The sequence below is a fragment of the Polyodon spathula genome, chromosome 30 (genome assembly GCF_017654505.1).
Source record: "Polyodon spathula isolate WHYD16114869_AA chromosome 30, ASM1765450v1, whole genome shotgun sequence".
Classification (NCBI taxonomy): Eukaryota; Metazoa; Chordata; class Actinopteri; order Acipenseriformes; family Polyodontidae; genus Polyodon; species Polyodon spathula.
In genome coordinates this window covers 1651915-1671794 of record NC_054563.1, presented here as the reverse complement: position 1 = coordinate 1671794, position 19880 = coordinate 1651915, and the positions used below count along the sequence as shown (strand labels likewise).

General features: G+C 42.5%; 2 protein-coding genes across 8 annotated transcripts in view; one reads left to right on the top strand and one right to left on the bottom strand.

The window, feature by feature from the left end:
- The window catches only part of map3k15 (mitogen-activated protein kinase kinase kinase 15), a 48692-nt gene extending 37562 nt beyond the window's left edge, over positions 1-11130 (top strand). For 3 of the 5 annotated variants that reach the window (XM_041232852.1, XM_041232847.1, XM_041232849.1), the window contains 10 exons: positions 701-709; positions 1464-1641; positions 3090-3264; positions 3894-4079; positions 4577-4682; positions 6136-6364; positions 7617-7729; positions 8037-8143; positions 8494-8570; positions 9592-11130. In XM_041232852.1, coding sequence (XP_041088786.1) covers positions 701-709; positions 1464-1641; positions 3090-3264; positions 3894-4079; positions 4577-4682; positions 6136-6364; positions 7617-7729; positions 8037-8143; positions 8494-8570; positions 9592-9688 — 1277 coding nt within the window. In that variant the 3' untranslated portion in view covers positions 9689-11130. The remainder of the gene's footprint in view (positions 1-700; positions 710-1463; positions 1642-3089; positions 3265-3893; positions 4080-4576; positions 4683-6135; positions 6365-7616; positions 7730-8036; positions 8144-8493; positions 8571-9591) is intronic. The other 2 variants (XM_041232850.1, XM_041232848.1) reach the window with 1 other exon arrangement.
- Positions 11131-11561: 431 nt separating this feature from the next.
- LOC121302735 (pyruvate dehydrogenase E1 component subunit alpha, mitochondrial-like) lies at positions 11562-19295 on the bottom strand. 3 transcript variants are annotated; one of them, XM_041232853.1, is made up of 12 exons: positions 19152-19295; positions 17860-17874; positions 15987-16052; positions 15427-15600; positions 14970-15096; positions 14643-14734; positions 14126-14218; positions 13806-13961; positions 13511-13582; positions 13222-13289; positions 12983-13091; positions 11562-12500 (listed from the first exon to the last, which is right to left on the bottom strand). In XM_041232853.1, exons 1-12 carry the CDS (start codon positions 19206-19208, stop codon positions 12336-12338), a joined length of 1194 nt encoding a protein of 397 aa, XP_041088787.1. In that variant the 5' UTR covers positions 19209-19295; the 3' UTR covers positions 11562-12335. The 3 variants fall into 3 exon arrangements, with proteins under 3 accessions (XP_041088787.1, XP_041088788.1, XP_041088789.1); XM_041232854.1 differs by lacking the exon at positions 17860-17874; XM_041232855.1 differs by lacking the exons at positions 15987-16052; positions 17860-17874; positions 19152-19295 and adding an exon at positions 15771-15808 and having other exon boundaries at positions 15427-15640.
- Positions 19296-19880: the final 585 nt, after the last annotated feature.

The following is a 19880-nucleotide window of genomic DNA, read 5'->3' as shown; positions in this document are numbered from 1 at the left end:
TGTGTTAATGTTAATTATACACAGAGCACTGATGTGTTAATGTTAATTATACACAGAGCACTGATGTGTTAATGTTAATTATACACAGAGCACTGATGTGTTAATGTTAATTATACACAGAGCACTGATGTGTTAATGTTAATTATACACAGAGCACTGATGTGTTAATGTTAATTATACACAGAGCACTGATGTGTTAATGTTAATTATACACAGAGCACTGATGTGTTATTGTTAAATAATTCCACAAGTTACTGGGTCTTAAAAAGAAAACAAATAAATGCCAGAAGTAAAGTGGTACCAGAATTCAGACTTTCAATGAACTGCACTTTCTTTTTAAATGATTGTATTCCTTTCCACATGTAGGTGGAGGAGGAGTTTGGTCAGTCAGGTCCCTGGTAAAACTACTCTGCTGGCTGTTAAACTCCCAATGCAGCAGCTATGACATCAGAGGAGATGATGGCATGGAAATGTACAGTGAAAGAACATGAATGAATCTCAGTGCTGACATGCAGTGATATAGAAGTGCTATTGAACTGAGACGCTCTAAAGCAATGGCTGGTGTTTTACTGAAGTGTTGTTTAAATTGCCATGCTAGATCTTAATGACACTGTCCCTTTGTCCCTTTGTCCCCATTCTTGGTTGCATTCTGGACTGTGGCTGGGTCTCTGCTGGTCTAATTGGATGTGGTATAATACAGTGTGGCAAGGTTGGTTTGAACTTGTGGTTACCCTTCCTTTCTCACTGTCACCTTTCCACCCACCCTTACTGGCTCACTTTACTGTCAGGATGATGACAGTCTCACCTGTTTCACTGTTTGTCATTTTGTATTGCCTGACTTCCTTGCTGACTTTAATTGAAGTCAGATAGCTCTCTTGCTCCTGTTTCTCTTGTCTCTTCCATGTCTCTCCTCTCTCTATCTTCTGTCTATCTCTCTCCTCTCTCTTCTCGCTTTCCTCTCTCTCTCATTTCCTTAGCTTTGCAGCCCTTCCAGTGACTACACTGTGTGGCTTTCGCCTTGCCCCCACATGCTGGGAATGCATTGCTTGCTGCTTTGAGAATGTCGTGCTAAGCTACTCTCAGCGCTCCTTCATCAGTTCACAAGTCTCTTCATACCCTGTTAGGCCAGGTTGACAGTTCATTGTACTGAAGTGCTGCTCTCAAAGTTTTACCAGTCGGATAGTGAAACAAGGGTTGTAACGAGGGAGTCCGGCATTTCCAATCTGTGTTTCAAAGCCAGGTTTGGACATTTCATTTGGGATAAGTGCAAGTGTAAGCCCTTTTAATGCTTAGACAGTAGCCACCAAACCTCCATAAAGTAGTCATATTCCCGGATGAGGCCTCAACAGAGGGAAGTTCTAACAAAATGGGCATTTCAAATCCGACCCTTGACCTGGCTCCTAGTCCTTCTGCTGCAGTGTGCAGCCTGCAGCCGTGCCTGACTCCAGGCGCTGTCCTTGCAGATTACATTCGGAGCGTGTCGCTGCCCATTCAGATGCAGGGAGAGAGTGCCGGCAGCAGCAGCAGTGAGCACGGCTCGGTCTCGCCCGACTCCGACGCCAAGCAAGACGTCTTCTTTGAGAAGAAGCAGCGATCCAGCTCTGAGAACCTCATCAAACCACCCATTTCCAACTTTCTCAGGTGAGCCGCTGACTGGAGGAAGGGAGGGGCCTGCTTGGAAAGCAACTGTGTTTTATTGTGACCTTTGCCCTTTTCTCACAGCGAGTGCTTACAGATGCTCACAGATTCACCCACAAGAACACATTGCGTGGTCGTCCTGTGTTTCATTGTTTGTTATACATTTACATGCAGCTTACAATAGGCATTAGTCCACCTCCTGTATAAATATTTGGCTTAATATTCTCTCACAGTACGCACTTAATAGATCACAATTGATAACAGTAGATTGTGATTTCCATTCTTTATTACTTAAAGCAACGTTTCTGCCAGACTTCCTTCGTCAGACTGTAGTGAACAGACACTGCCCACAGCATTAATTACAGTAACACCTGACCTCAATTAGCTAACGATGCAATCATTGAACACCAGCAATTCAAATAGTCAGAAGTGCAAACAATGCTATTAAAATACAATATGAATATTTCAAAACATGCATACTTGAATTTACTTTTCCCTTATAATCACACATTTCAATGTTAGTTTATTTAACATGTAATTTGATTCTATTTTCAAAATCATTCCAGAATCGTCAAGGCTGCACATACACAAGTTAAATTGATCAAAATAGATTTTAGTTTTGTAATGGGGAAGGCTAATTCAAATGGCAAAAGCTCTCCTCACGCTACCGCTGAAAATTACAACCTATCAGCTGGAGGCAGCATTGGCTGAACCCTGATGCTTCCCCTGAGCCTGTCTGTGATAACAGACCTACATGTGTTGTTCACCAGGCAACTGTGCATAGCCATCATCCCGTCCATTATCATCCAGAAATTGCCCTGGAGTTGGAGTACAAAAGCCCTGAGGTGAATGACATACTGTGTACTGTTAGTTTACTAGTTGATTCATTTGTTCTGTTTTATTTATGTTAAGCAGCCATACAACGAATCTATGTATTTGCTTTGCAATAACAATCGGTGTACGAGTGAGTTTCTGAGTGATTTATGAGTGGGGTTAATGCCAGTGCTTTCACAAGCAGGGAATGTGCATTAGCCTCAGACACTGAGTAACAGTGCATGGAAAATCACGTCTTTTCAATTAGCCTCTCCTCCGCTCTGCTTAAATGGCCTAATGTATCTGGAGATGAAGCTATGTGGGGACTGCTGATGTCCTGATTATGAGAGGGAATAAATAGCGTCAAGGTAAGCTTTCTGCTAAGACCATGCAAAAGGAATGCTAAGCGTCTTATAAGGGTCTGTCACTCGGCACAACAGTTAAAGACACGCTGTCGTGCACATTCAGTCTTTCAGCTCCAAGTCACGGTGCAGAATCAGTTTCAATGCATTTTATTTATGCAGCACTGTGCCCATTTATTAGAGCACCTCGTTGCTTTTTGATTGGCTGTGCATATGAAATGAGAGAGTGAAGGGAAGGCCGTGTCCAGTGGTGTGAAGACCCCTCCCCCTCCACAGTGTCCCGGATGAGAACTCGGCGTCGGAGGACCGCAGTGCCCCTCCCTCCCCGGAGGACAGGGACTCGGGGCTGTTCCTGCTGAGGAAGGACAGCGAGCGCAGGGCTATTCTCTACAAGGTCCTGAACGAAGACCAGGATAAAGTCAGCGCTTACCTCATGGAGAATCACATACAGGCAGGTCTTCATCTGCATGCACAGTGCAGCCGAAAAACTCCCCTTGAGCAATGGGGGAAAAAGTGTGCCTAGTCTGCCCAGAATGATGCACGTGTGATCAAAATGTGTTTTATCTGAGCTTTTCATATGTACAAAACGGAGATCACTTTGAGGAGCAAATGATTTCGAAAGATGGCACGCAAAATGAAAGCCTAGAACCATTTTCCTATCAGACTTTCATTGTATTCATAAAATAGACACGTTTGAGTTATTTAAATAATTTGGATTAATACAATGTACAGTATTCAGATCTTGACTGTTAATTGAAAAGACACCAGCAGTCGAGAATGGTTTCCTGGATTTATTTTGTTCTGTTAATAGGGACATGCTGATACTCGTACATGTAGTTCCCTTTAAGAAGTATTTACCAGCAGGTGTTCAATAAATCCATGTATTAATGTTTTTCTAAACAAAGCTGTCCTTCCCTCACCTTTACAATTGAGTACCAATCAGCAGCCATTAAGTTTCGCATTGACAGTTTTAAAAGCTGATTAGAATTTTCCTCTCATCTGAGGTGCTGATATTTTTACTCCTGTACCGATGCAAAATGCTGGCACTGAGTGTTTTCGTCATGTGTTTGTGATCTGCAGGGCACGGAGGAGCTGAAGCTGTCAGTCGATCACATCAAGCAGATCATCTGTATCTTGCGGGACTTCATCCGCTCCCCTGAGCGCAGGGTGATGGCCTCCACGATATCCAAGCTCAAGCTGGACCTGGACTTCGACAGCACTTCCATAAACCAGATTCAGCTGGTGCTGTTTGGATTCCAGGACTCGGTAAATCCCTAAACTAGCCTTCTGTAGCAATCGTTCGGATTCCCTTTCCTCTGCTTGTAAGAATTGTACCTGGTTCATTTAGTATCACTGCATACCTGACTGGAGTCTCTTATAGTTTTCAAATAATCACAGTTTGCCTTTCTATTCCAGTTCACATGCCTTGTATTTTATAGAACTTTCCTTTTAATTAAAAGCAAATAAAAGATTCTGTACAGATTCTCCACTGTGTACAGACCTCTTCACTGCATTTTAACAGTACAGAATCACAAAAGTAGTTGTTACTGAAGATTTGTGACCACCTAAATAATCAGTGTTTTTAAGAACAATTTCGGTTCCACACTGCTAATCTGTGCAACCCAGCGAGTGAAGCGCAGGAGTCTAGGACAAGAATACAATGCTGACGGCCACAAGCTGCACCACAGCACTGACCTTTCGCACCATGCTGCTGTTGAAACGCCCGAAACTCTTGTCTGTTTTTATGTTGTTTTGTTCTATAGGTGAACAAGGTTCTGAGGAACCATCACATCAAGCCTCACTGGATGTTTGCTATGGATAACATCATCCGCAGGGCAGTCCAGGCTGCGGTCACCATACTGATTCCAGGTACATGTCCAGAGTGTCTCTCTGAGCCATTGTTCTCTGTTCCCTCTTCAGATATACCTGCTCTGGTGGCTTGGTTTCACAGACCCCAATTAGAACGGATCTTGGATTACCTTACATGAAATAACGTTAGGTAGGCTAGTGCTAATTCGGGTCTGTGAAGCCAGCCTGGAGTGAATTGGCTCATTGTCTATCTGTGATGATCCTTCCCTAATTTAGTTACTGTCCCTTTTTTGGAAAGTAGCCCGTTTCTGGAATCGATAGCCTCGTTTTTGGAAAGAGTGTGTGTGTGTCTACAGCGCCACCTACAGCTTCTATGTAATATCTCTCGATGCCGAGGAGGGTGGAGAGCTGTGTAGACACACCTCGGATGTATCCGGAGTAGCGTGGGTTAACCAGCAGGCTAAATCATACTGTAGAAGTACCTGACTCTGTGACATGCATGTCAGAAAATGGAACTACAGAACTAGGCTATGTCAGAATTTGTTGTTGCTGTTGCTTTGCGCTGTGTTTTTATACTTGGTGGCACAGCAGCTCATTGTCTTCATTATCCTCCAGTCCGCTCCCCATGTGTTTGCAGTAGCCTGACCCCTCTGCCCAGGCTTAGCACTGCAGTGCACTGTCACATGCTTCATTGTTTCTCTTCACATAGTCTGGGACAAGGTGCACTACAGCTTGTCTGCCTGCTGATCTCTGTCCAATGCGTCTCCAATTCTCCTCCCGTCTGCCCCCTGGTGTTCACAATATGAATTACTTCACAGTCCCTCTGCAGCCCCAAAGTGCCTTCTCCACTGCACAGTCTTGTTGTTCTCGGGTGCATGCTGGGACGCGTTCTTGTTAATCGCTGAGCTCTTGAGACTAGTTATTGTTTCCACAAGTTGTGAGGCTCAAACTTGAAATCAGTTAGAAACCTGTGCAAAGAATTCTTCTTCTTCCTCTTCAGTATGAATATGTAGCATAACATGCATTTCAAATTCAATTGTTGGGGGTCCCTGAGTGGCTCACCTGGTAAAAGCACGGCTGCGTGGTGTGCAGGGTGAGTCATATGTTCAGGGGAGTATCCTGGCTTTGAGAACGCTATTCTTCGCTGGGGATTTGGAAGGGAATGTCGCATTGGCTGGCGCTCCCCCGAGTTAGGGAGGCAAAACTGTAAGGTACTATTTCTCCTCATCATGCTACAGTGGACCCTACCAGTCAAACACCTGATGAGCTCAGAGCGGACACCTGCACGGCTGGCCTTTGTCCTCCAGAGGCTGGTAACTTGCTAGCATCCGCTCTCGAGTTGCTCATTGTAGAAGAGAAAGCTGCCTCGGCTGTGGGATCGGAGGACACCACTGAACCTTCAGGTCTCCTAAACTGGGGAGAAAGTCGGTAGTAAAATAACTGGGCACTCTAACAAAACAAAATGTAATGTTAGTACTGTGTAATGAACGTGCTACTGGTTGTCCCTCCGCAGAGCTGCAGACGCACTTCGGGCCGGCCTCGGAGAGCGAGGGGGCTGATAAAGACGCAGATGAGGTGGCGGAGGACCCTGAGTTCCGCGGGGAGGGGGAGGAGTTGGTGCCCGAGGACCCGGCGCTCACCTCGGGGGTCAGCACCCTCAGTTCCGTCATGTCCGAGACCCCCAGACCCCCGCAGCACCCCCTCAGCATGCAGCTTGGGAGGCTCAAACAGGAGACCCACAGGTATGGAGGATAGGGGGGTCACCCCTTTCTTGACCGTTTTTGTTCATAAAGCACTGAAAGTAACTTTCCAGTGTCTTCAATGTTATTTTTGATTCGTATACTTTTTGATTCATGTCACTGGGTGGTGTTGCTTTGTACCCTGATGAAGGCAGTGCTAAGCCCAAACGCGCCCGGTTTTTTAACCAATAAAGATATTGCGGGGTTTCTTTTAATTTAATGTTGACAGCACCCCCAAGTGGACCCTTGTCAATAGTCACACACTCTTCTTTGTGTTTTTTTTTAAATATTTTTATATTAACAAAAGTCATTCACTAATTAGTAATTGTATTTTATACAAGGAATATTAATAACGTAGCTGTGTGAAATTCTTTTCAGTTGGGGTTTAAGAATAGCTGTGAAGTCAACATGTCGGTTCTGTTAACAGCTTTGTTGTCGTGGAGTAATGGAACAGCTGATGTCTATAGATAGAATTCGGAGTGTCAGGTTGTGTTGCTGTGCACCATGGCTAGCTGCTTAACAATAAAACTGCATGAAGCTGGGGCTCCCGAGTGGCGTATCCAGTAAAGCCTCACTGGAGTGCAGGATGCGCCCTGTAGCTTGGAGGTCGCTGGTTCGAGTCCAGGCTATTCCACTGCTGACCATGGACAGGAGCTCACAGAAGGACAGCTCAGAGTTGGCCGAGCGTCTGGGCGGGGTTGGCCAGGTTGTCCTCGGCTTACCCGCACACCAGTGACCCCTGTAGTCTTGCCGGGCGCCTGCGGGCTTGCCTGTAAGCTGCCCAGAGCTGCTTTGTCCTCCGACGTGAAAGTACCTCAAGCAGATAATCATTTGGGCTAGTGTGTTCTTTGGTGTTATTTGAGGTGAAACTAGAAGAAACTGAATCAAGCAGATAATCATTTGGGCTAGTGCGCCCTGTGGTGGTGTTGAGGTGAATCTAGAAGAGAATCGTTTGGGCTAGTGCGCCCTGTGGCGGTGTTGAGGTGAAACTAGAAGAGAATCGTTTGGGCTAGTGCGCCCTGTGGCGGTGTTGAGGTGAATCTAGAAGAGAATCGTTTGGGCTAGTGCGCCCTGTGGCGGTGTTGAGGTGAATCTAGAAGAGAATCGTTTGGGCTAGTGCGTCCTGTGGCGGTGTTGAGGTGAATCTAGAAGAGAATCGTTTGGGCTAGTGCCTTCATCAGAGTTGTTGTTTAGCCGCTGCCCTGCTTCTTTGCAGGTCTCGCTTTCCTCTTTAACCTCGCTGTCCTTGTTGCAGGTTACTGGAAGACTTGGTGCAGAAAGAGAAGGAATACCAGCAGCTCCTGCGACAGACTATCCAGCAGAGGTGTCAGGACCTGGAGCTCATCAAGATAAAATCCAAACACGCAGGTAACTATTTAAATCTATTAATGTGCTTGAAATGTAATTTACTACATTTCTTTTCTGTTTAAATCTGCAGATGTCATGATATTCATAGTCCTAGATATAATGTATATCTATGTGTGTGTGTGTGTGGGCGTCGGGACTGCTGACTGTACTTACCAGCTGCGGTTGTAACCACAGTGCAGATGAAGAGAAACGACAGCATGTGAGAGCGTACTGTAGCAAGCAGCAGAGCTCACCTCATTGCAGGCCATGCTGGTCTGGATGGAATCTGACATTGTTAGAGCCTGCTTTGTTTGCTTCGTGTCTCTAGATGTCCCGCCCCCTTCAATATTTCACATACCCGCCGACGAGGAAGTCGACAGAGAGCTCACTGATTGGTTGAAAGAACAAGGAGCGGACTCCCAGACAATAGAACGGGTAACACGTTTTTCTTTCACTGGGGAGTTTCCCCTGCCATGTGATAATGCTCTTCTGGGTTATGTAGGCTGCCACTGTGGTAAGTGTGCTGCAGTCTGTGTTCATCTGTGAAGCTAGTATACCTGCTTTGTTTGGTACATGTGGTATTAGGCACAGAGAGCGTCTATTGTCCCAAATAAAAGCAATGGAACTGAATAGGAATAACTGCTAACGCTGTGAAACTTTTCCGAGCCAATGCCCTCGCCTGGGCAAAGCAATCTTATTTTTTTTAACTGACCTTGCCTCTGTTAATTAGATGACCCTCATGTTTATCACAGTTTCCCTTTGTTTCGTTGTGCCCTGTCTTTCAGTTTGTTGCAGAGGATTACACACTAAATGATGTTCTCAATGATATCAGCAAAGAGGATTTGAGATTACTAAGAATCCGGTGAGTCAATCCCCAGGTCCATGACTTTGTGCAGGTATACAGTAGTGTGCAAGTGTATATCCTATATATACCTACCTGCATGAAAACCTCAGGGTGTGAGAATTTCAATTTTCGGTCAGCAGTCGGTGATATAGAAACAATGGGCACTCGTGAAAATGTTAGACCACTTTGTGTTTTAATTAGGCATCTTAAACAACTTTTTAAAAATCTCCTGCATGTTACCATTTGTGGCTTCCTTTTCCCTTGCTATTTTAAATGAATTGCATGTGTGGCCTATTAAAGTAATCAATTCAGTTAGACAATCACTAATTTGCCTATCTTGACAGTTTTCCAATATTTTCATTTCCAGCGGTTTCATTTCATATGCCCAGCAAATCCAAACTACAGAAGCAATGTGTGTTCTAATCAATTTTGCACGCGACTGCATGCAGTTATTAGAACTTTGTGTCCGCCTTTCCCTAGACCATCTGGTTTTGAGACGATATTTTGGATTCTGGTGAAGTCCATGGATCCTACCACCATACATTACTATAGGAGAATAATGATTGATAAAAGCTGCTTGTTGAAATAAAACATTCTTAGAGAATGCTTGGAGCACCGCCATTGTGATTCATTGATTCCAGTTAGCTTGAGCATTGTCCAGAGCATTGTGGTTGTAATGTTGCTGTGTGTTCCAGGGGTGGTGTGCTGTATTGCATTGTGATCGGTGTGGCAGGTGTTTGAATGCTCTGGTATGTGGTTGTAATGTTGCTGTGTGTTCCAGGGGTGGTGCGCTGTATTGCATTGTGATCGGTGTGGCAGGTGTTTGAATGCTCTGGTATGTGGTTGTAATGCTGCTGTGTGTTCCAGGGGTGGTGCGCTGTATTGCATTGTGATCGGTGTGGCAGGTGTTTGAATGCTCTGGTATGTGGTTGTAATGTTGCTGTGTGTTCCAGGGGTGGTGTGCTGTATTGCATTGTGATCGGTGTGGCAGGTGTTTGAATGCTCTGGTATGTGGTTGTAATGTTGCTGTGTGTTCCAGGGGTGGTGCGCTGTGCAGGATATGGAAGGCTGTGCAGAGGTACAGGATCAAGGACAGAAGAAAGCAAGAGGAAGCCGTGGAGAAGATGGAAAACTGAAACAGACCTGCACTGGCGTGTGCAAAGAAAGACCAAGACCAAAGACCGCAAGTGCTCCAAACCATTTAAATATGCCTTTTTATCTGTCCATTTGTCACATTTCACGCGTGTGTAAAAGCAAAGAACGAGACCTTCTGTGAAGTGGGCTAATTGGTTCTCTATGTACAGTTTTTATTTTTGTGTATTATTTTTTTTCTACCGCTTCACTTGTTTTCTTTGGAGTCCACTCAGTAAATATACCTTAAAATGCACTGGCAGCTGGATTATGATTAAAAACTACATTCAACTGCAATCCATTTGAATGTCTATATATAGAATGGCCCATTTATATTTAATGACAACTTCCTACTGTACTATTTGTCACGATCATGAAATACAAAACTATTTGCAAAGGCAAATAATGTCTAAACCTTGATGATTTAAAAATTATTTCACAATAAGTAAAAACAAAAAGATTTTAGAATGTATATATGTTATTATATACGTGGTACAGTCATCTAAAATGTCTAAGTACGAGATTAAAATGTTGAATTAGGATTTGTGATACTGTTTGATATTGCTTATTTAATGTATATTATGAAAAATATATAATACAGGGTGTTGTGTTATACAAGCTGAAGCATGTCATTCATTCTGACCATATATTATATATAATTGAAAGCATGCACACGTACCAGCGCTAAAGATTGTTTCACAACTTACTTCATAGTAGGGATGCCTTGTTCTGGGAAAACGTGTCAAATAGATACCTTCCAGCAGCAAAACCACTGAAAGGAAGAAGACGGCATCACCCATTAATAAAATCCATATCCGGGTCAAACGAAAGTGTTCAAACATGTAAAGAAAAAGGGGGATTGTTTCAACATGATCATGTAAGAATAACACTTGCTTTAATTGATACACACTGGATTTTATTAATGGGTAATGCCTTCCTTTCTGTGGTTTTCATTAAGCAATCAAGCAAAGGAGTACTCTATAAACATTTCACTAAAAAAGCAATTTCTACAGTACAAACATTTCAGGTTTGCTACTGAAACACATGAATTCCATTCCCGTAGATGTTTGTAGCCCCACCCAAAAAAAGACATATTGACACTACATAAAAAAAGGTAAAAACTACATTGGCATGGTCTGTTTTAATAAGCCTCATATTTTTCTAGTCACTATCTGAACAGCATAGTGTAGCCAATAGTATGGCACACCTTTCCTTCTAGATGCATTCAATACATATGTGGAGGACTTTAAATATGATCTGATCTAGAGGTAATGCACATGCTGCAATGCCACCTAGTGTTTGCTGATAGTCTGTAGTAAAATGTACCATATCCTTGCACTATTTCACCCTGACCACATTTGAAGTTAAAGCAGCATGAAAAGTACACACTGCTTATTAAGTGTGTTCACAATTTCTTTTTGGTGGAGTTATCAATGACCCCCCCCCCCCCCCCCCCAAAAAAAAAAAAAAAAGTTGATGTATGTGCTGTACTTTGTATTAAAGCTACCAAAACTTCATCCAAATAAAAAGTAATTATACAAAAAAAAAAAAAAAAAAAAAAAGTTCTTGCTTTGTTTCAGTGGTATTTAGGATCCATCTACTAGAATGCAACTGAACAATAAATTCCACTTTGTCAGTTACATTGTTTCTATACTTGCTGTATAGAAGAGGTATGACAAGCTGGCACATGCTCACTTGTTATATGGGGACAGGGAAAAGCTGCAGTCAAAGATCTCCCCCCCCCACACACATTTTGCCAGCAATATGAAGCCACAACTCTTGATACTGATCCATTTAAATAAGCAGCATTTTACAGTTAGACCCACGTGAAGACTGAATTACGAGGAAGCAGTAAGAAATGGTTTAAAGAAGCAGGTGTTATTTTGACCGTTTATTTGTTTCAGACTGTACAAACAAAGCAGACTGGAAACTGAAAGCACCCAACACGTGTTACATCTCCATCAACCACCAAATTAAACCCTTTTTAAAGAAAAACAACATTTTGTTGGCTAGGTGTGTAAACGTACATGGTTGTTATCAAGTAACCACCCCTGTCCATAACATCTGCTGGGAATGTCAAATGAAGGTTAATATTTGACCGACATGTTAGAGCTTTAACCAAGGCATGCCTCCACTATTAAACTTGTTAAATATAAACTTCATTCAGCATTCCTGTCACAAAACACTTGGGCAGTTTCTTTATAACTATGTATTTACAGAGAACCAGTTCCAGATTGGACTGCCCCTCCCCACCCAAGGCTAGTTGTTTGATAGAAACTAACATTGTCTCCCTATCAGACTTAACCCTGTGAACTTTGCAGCATCATAAATGCAATGATTAGGGCCAGTAGTTTCACATCTTGTTTGCTCACCTGTTAGCAAGACCTACATCCAGTAGGAAAAGCAATAACCAATCAATAATCAATCACCCTTTACTCAATATCCATATAGGATAGTACAGGACAGAAATTGCAGGTTAGTTTGTGCAGAGGGGGTGAATTTAAGGTCTTAATTGTTAACACTAAAATTTTACATTTACAAAACACATAAATAAGTTAAGATAACAATTTGAACAGAATGTTATTTTTAGTCCTCAAAAGGGTCAGAAGGCAATAACTGCTGCAGAGTTGCATCGGGAGCGTGTCTTATCGCTTAGCTGACAGACTTCAGTTTCACCCAGGGCAGGGTGCCACGCACTTCCAATGGTACGTCGTTGTAGAAGATGTGGTTACACAGATCCTCCAGAGGAGGCTCGGGGTCAGTGGTGGCAAACTGTGCAGCCTCTTCAATCTCCTTCCTCACTTGAACATCAATCTCCTACAAAAAAAAATGTAGCAGCACATGAAACTATTGAGCACCTCGCTGTACCAGTGAAGAGAGAACGACGAGCCATCACTTCAGTTAAATCCTAAAGGTGGTACTTAAAAAAAAAAAAAAAAAAAAAAAAAAAAAAAAAAAAAGCAGCATTTTGCAAGACTTCTGTTCAGGCAGTATTGCATTTCTGTGGTCGTTTGACCTGGGACAATATTTGAATGTACCCCTTTGACGCGTTTTCAGTAATCGTCCAACCAACCCCCCCCCCCCCCCCCCCCCAAAAAAAAAAAAAAAAAATGTTTTCCACCTTTTTTTTTTTTTTTTTTTTTTCTTTGCTTAAGTTCAAAGCCACAGGAGGACCTGTGTGGTTTTGTACAATGCTGCGACGCAGGACCGGTGCACTGGAATCAAAGTGCTTCTGCACAAAATGTAGCGTGCAGACTTAAGACTGTTTACAGAATACTACCAAGCCCCTCTGAATATACCTTCAGTTCCTCCACACTGGCCATGTTGTTGCTCAGCATCCTGTCCTTCAGCAGAGAGATGGGATCACTCTTGCTTCTCACTTCCTGTATTTCCTCTCTAGTACGATAACTGAAGATAAACACCACAAGTTTGGTTTTATAAAAAAATAAAATAAATAAAAATAAGAGCAATGAGGGTTGTGCAAGGTATTACTGAAATTAATACAATGAAGGAATGCATGCATCTCCAGCAGTCTCACCTGACCCCAGGGTCGCTCATACTGTGTCCATGGTAACGGTAAGTCTGCAGTTCCATCACAATAGGGCCCTACATGAACAAATACAGAAAGCAGTTCATTTTGTCAGATGATATTTCAAACAGCACTGTGATCTACTGCAAGGCTTGCCCGGAAAGTTATGAAGATTCTCCGATTCCATATTAATTACCTGTACAACACGTCTAACTTCACACCAACAGCTTGAATGTCTCGCTGTCATGCAGGGAGAATCATACACCGTGCAATTTATTCTACTGTCATCTAAACTTACCTTCCCAGCTCTACAGAGGTCTGCGGCAAATTTTGTAGCTTCCTTTACACAGAGAATATCCATACCATCCACCTGCAGACAGAAATAATTTTATTTCTGTTAAATTAAAAATTACATCAAGACCCAGTTAAGGACCAGAACAGTCAGAGATTCATAAAAGAATTCCATCATGTAAATAAAAGCCCATTTCCAGATCTCGTTACCAAGCTGTTCAATGACAGTGGCTTAATTAAATGCAATAAAACACATTGCGTCATTCAATAGCCCTGCTCTCAGACATGCCTGCCTTACTCACCCGGAGTCCAGGGATGAAGTCCCCTCTCTTGTAATACTCTGTGCTGGCAGATGCACGCTCCACTGATGTGCCCATGCCATACTTGTTATTCTCACAGATGAAGATACAGGGCAGCTTCCACAGAGATGCCATGTTGTAGGCTTCAAAGATCTGACCCTGCAAATAAACAAATGCTTTCAATAAAAATACAGCACATACAGTTCACATCAACTAATTTCTATAATCACCAATGCAAGGTGCAGTCAAACAATTTAACAATACATGTACATAGTCTATGTAGAGTGTGTATGCATGTGTACTAAAGTCACAACAGCCCTTACTTGATTAGCTGCACCGTCTCCGTACAGAGCGGCACAGACCTGGTCAGTGCCCAGGTATTTACAGGCCAATGCCACACCAGCCCCCAGGGGTACCTGCATCAGAAGGAAAGATGTTTCACTGGCATGGCTAGAGAAAACATTCTGCACCATACTTACTGGGATGCTTCAGATCATTTGTACATTTGGCTGATCTTTAACTCCTTACCTGTATAACAAGCAATTGAGCTTGTACGATTGTTATTTCTGCATAGATCATTTGTCATGCTAAATTACTACCGCTTCTGAAAAAGAGTCCTCACGCAGAATTACAGTGATCAATTATACATCTGCACAGGATTCCGTGCACACTGCTACATATAAGCCTCGGAGCACAGTGCAACACTACTATGCTTCAGCCTTGGATTCATTTCATAAGTAGGGTTTTGCTGAAACAGTCAGCAAGAAAAAAAAAAAGAAATTAAGTACTAGGGATATGTAGATGAGGGCACAGTATATAGTAAACAGAAGTTTGATTTACCTGTGCTCCTACAATGCCATTGCCACCATAGAAGTTCTTGGCATACATGTGCATGGAGCCTCCCTTTCCTTTGGCACAGCCTCCCCTTCTTCCTGTAAGGAACAAGTCAAATAGTTCAAAGGCTGTTTTACTGGAGTAAGTGAATATGTACCCCATGAAATGCCTGGTTCTGACTCTATACCACCCCCTCTCCCCTAACACCAAGCCAGTCAGTCTAGTTAGTAAAGTCAAATAAGTTTACAGCAAGGGGTCATTTCCTGGACTCCCAGATCGCACCCACAATACTGTAAACCATGCAACAGAACACACTCTCCATGCCGTACCCACCAGTGAGCTCAGCCAGGATCTCCTTGACAGGCACCCCGCGAGTGTACGCGAACCCATGTGCTCGGTATGCTGTGATCAAGTGATCTGTGACGTTAATCCCAGCCTCAATACCAACAGCGCAAGCTTCCTGTCAGGGGAAAATAAGAATGACACATCAGGGTTACACTAAGAAATGGACTGTGCACACACAGTACCAAACAACAACTTTCCTAGTATTTATATATTGCCACTGCTTTTTAGTAACTGCGTAGATGTATTTACAGCTCATCGTTTTAAATCTGCTTTGTCACATGTTCTCACATTAAGCTTTTAAAAACACATTAGAAGTGACTACATCTACTACTATGAGAAGTACATTATATACCAATAACTCCACGGTTAATGTGTTCTCATTAAAAGCATTTAATTCACAGCAAAACTACCAGCAAACTAGTGTTATACTGGACACCACACCCACCTGGCCATCGTACAAGTGGCAGAATCCACGGATGATCTTCTGCTTGTAGAGCTGGTCTGCTTTGAGTTCCATGCGGCGAATCACCTGCATGGTCCTGTAGTACTTCAGACCGTCATCCCGGGTCAGCACCGACTTGGTGGGGGGGGCGTCATCCAGACGATGGGTGTCACATTTCTGCACACAAGGAGATGCACAGGCTGCTGCTACCCACAGACTTTCAATTGAAAAATAAAATGCCTTGGCATGCTTAGAGGTCATAATGGAACTGCAGAGATACTATTTGAACGAGTTGCATTAAGGAATATACCATTATCACTATTAGACTACATATTTAAGTTATTTACCTTTGTTTATCTGCAATAATCATTGTACAGTTGTCCACTGAAAGGCTTCTGAGAGCAGGGCTCAAGCGTTCACAGAAATAAGGGTCATGCCAGCAATGCTTTGACGCTCCATTACTGGAGTAACAACAAAAACGGCTGCTCTCCACAGAACCAATTAGTGTCATTTTCACTTAGTTATAAAACAATGCCCGACCACCCTAAAAATAGGAAACTCACCTTCACATCAAAGGTGGCTTCGGTTGTAAAATCAGCATAGGTGCGTGACGCCACGACACGGGCAACCTGTTGGGAAAAGGAGACTCAAACTGCAATTCAATTTAATACAAGTGGAATGTGACAGCAGGTTAACCACTTGTGAGCAGCATGACAAAGAGCACCACTTGTTATCTTAGCCAGTCTGCACATCATTTGCTGTACTGTGACTCCAGTCAGGTGATTTTGCAGCTGCTACTCAAGATCTCTAAAAACAGCCCTTTCGGCAACAGCAGGAAAAAAAAAAGCTCAATTCACTTTGGACAATCAAAGAAAAATTCCTGAAGCAGACAATTCAGCAGTGTACCAAAATATAAAAATAATTCCAAGTGCACTGTCTATACAGCAGAATCTTAAGCCGCACGACCAATACGGCAACTTGAGGTAAATTAGGGCCATATAACACAGCTTGGTAGAGTACTAATGTAGGTCAGAGTTAAGGGTTAAAATATGCATTAGCAGAGTTTAAGCAACAGAGGACTTCATTCATTTAAGCTCCCCCACACAAATACTTAAATTGTTTTAATGCTGAAGTGGGGGTTTCTGAGAGAAACCAGTGCTCCTCAAAAAATGACGACATCATCTTTGTGCAACACTACCGAAGTCATGTGTAAATAAAAACAATCCTGATCATGTTGAACGCAACTCAGTGATCGTTTCAACACAGGTCAGAGAAAGCCGTTTAAAATCATGCGTTTGTTTGCTGTAAACAGAGGAGTGTTCTGTTACTCTTTAAAACTGAACAGGTCTGGTCTTTATCTGGGTATCTCAAGCACAGGAAAGTCCAATATATAAACAGACAAAAATGTGAACACAGACAGGCTTAAGGATAGAGCAGGATGATAGTCAGCTGTGATAACCCTAATCACACTAGACAGTTTTTTAAAAAGCTGACTGCGTACTTCTAATATGTACCACATCAGAACTTTTTTTGTTGCCGATACTGTTAGCAGGGGGTTATCAGCACAGATGAGAAGAGAAACGAAAGCAACAGGCCCACAGAACTGCTTGTACTCACTGGACTGTCTGCCACTGTCAAGTCTGGAAGTTCTGACTAAGGCCAGCAACTCAAGTATAGTGCTCCGGGGAGTGCAGGGCTTGTGAGGAGAGAGCATTCGGTCAGAATGGATCCACGCACTTGCCAAATCTGGATTTTGTTGTTTATAATTGTGTCAAGGTGCTTTGACCGAGTTCAGGAATTGAACATCAGTTCTAGTTGCCTTTCATAAACATATGCAAGGCCAAAAGAAAAAACTGTTTTGGGTAACCTGACTGACCCGAATACAATGCTGACCATCCTCTGAGGGCCCCCATCCCCCACCCCGGGGCCCCAGTGTCAGAGAAGGCAGCTACTGTGTGATGTAGTGTATATATATATTAATTACACACAAAAAAAAGGAAATGTGCTGTAACCTTGTGACCCAGAATTCATCTGCAATTACACAGTGCAACTCAAACTACATGGTCTGATTTGCAATGAATGTTTGACTCATAGGAAGATACTGTTGTGAAACTATAGTACCAGATTTCAATTCCACAGTGCATGAAATAAGGTAATAAGTTAACGTCTATTTGTGTGGTGAAAAAAAAAAAAAACAAGTCTATACTAACCTCCCGAGTCAGAAATAAGTCTTGACTGCAATGTCCATTACATGTTATATGAATTGGGCTCCCAAGCAGAAACACAAAATTAAAGCAATTTAAAAAGCAAAGCACTGCAAGCAATTCCACTGCATTGTTTTAGAAGCATCTAATATAGCCTGCTCGGAGACCACCGATTCAGCTACTCGGATTAACAAGTGCCTGTGTTGCTAAGCAGGAAGGATGGGTAGCTTACCTCAGATGCAGCTCCCTTTAAGGCAATCATTAAATAAAAAGGAGAGAAATGTGAGAATTAGTGTACATGCAAGTGCAGCTCCTGTACATCTCAATCCCAGCAAAGGGTTAGGGCTAATGCTTTTTTTTTTTTAACATTTACTTGGCAGAATATGATATGCAAGTTTACCAATTTCATCTTTGCCATTATTTTAATGGCACCGTGTTTCAAACACAGCCAACTTGTGATAGTCAACAAGTAAATATTTTAGATTTCCATCACACTGCTGAGACTGGGGGCGTTGGACATAGTACACGGTAAGTGTCAGATAAAAACACACCATTACTCCATTTCTGGGGGCTCTGGACCACCTAAAAATAAAACTACAATGAAGGCTCGCCATTAAGGCGCAACACAATTTGGACTTGCTATTTATGGTTCGTTGAATTTCTTGTAACAAAACACCACTGGATTTGACTAAAAAAAGTATTCAGCTTTTTTTCTGATCATGTTATGGCTTGAATGAATTGACTTTTCTTGACTAATTCACAAAGCTGACCCTTCTTAAAATACAAATACCTTGCACGATTTATACCGTGCAGTTCAGACAAGTATCAGAGGTCTCCCCATGACAGCACAGTAAGGGTCTCTATCCAGCCACTGAGTACGGGGGGCTCTTAACAGGTGCGACACAACTTGCAGAGACTGCAGTAAGTGTATATGCGCACAAAGCGAACAGTTTAAAATGGTACCCGATAACAGAGATACACATATTCACTGCGGTTAATCAAGTGCATATTAATAATACCTGGGGAACGGGTGACACTGCTATCAACAGTAAAGCACAACTACCAAGTCGCATCAAGGGCACAACTCAGGACGTGTGTGAGCGTATTAATTAACAGAGAACAAATGTTTGAGGACACATTTTTAGGACCAAAAGTAATAAAACAAACACTTATTACATAAAAACAAAAAACTATTTTGCTTTAGAATTCCATTGCTAAAGATGCCAGCAGTATATAAATTCGAATTACTCCCGATAAAAAAACATTTTAAAATATGTACATTCCACATACGAATTTAGCCCAAACAATAAAAAGCTGTACTATTAATAATTAATTTCATTTTTTTAAAACACGGTCTGAAAAGATGAGATTTTTTACACCGCCTGTGTGAAACACTGCAAAACCAAACATGTCACCGACACCAGAGGCCTCCTCGCAAGGTCAGCGCGAAAACAACACGCCTCCTTCCTGACAAAACAACACCGACATGGCTCGACTTCACCCCTTCGCAACACAAATACTCACATTTCTGCCGGCACTGCTCTTAAACACATTAGAAATGACGGACAGCATCTTTCGCATGCTAGTTACACACAGTAGCACCGAGAGAAACACTAGCGTTGACTTTCCAACTTCACCTGCCCCGCCTCTGCTAATAAACGTAAGGTGACCAATCAGAAACATCTCCGCGGTGTTGAGCATAGACATCAGACGTGGAAGGCTAGATCAGAAACCAAGATCAATACTGAAGATCGTCTTTGCTAGTACGTGGTATTTTGGTATCTATGCTTTTTTTTTTTTTGCACATCCAGTGTAAACATGTTTGCGAAAAATGTTCGTTAAATGTTCATTCTTGATTCTGTAAACAGCTAATTACAGTAAGATGCATTTTCTCACTCGATAGTTAGCCTAATTTTAATCTCTTTAATTAATGTGTTTAATTAAGCGGTGTTATCTGTACAATGAAATCATATGTAGGGACCATCATTTTTAACGAGTTTTAAATTCTGTGATCGGCTGAAGTTCAGGTGATCTTATTAAAAGGTACTCAACAATGATCCTCGAGATTTGATCCAGTCCAGGTTTTTACTCCAAGCGTGTTCTAATGTCGTTATTTGAAGCTGCTAAGAGGCAGTTAACTAATTTAGGACCTGCTTGGAATAAAGACCAGGACTGGAGTGAATCTGGAGGGCTACAGTTGAGTACCACTGTCTAGACCAGTGGTTCTCAACCCCGGTCCTGGGGACCCCCCGG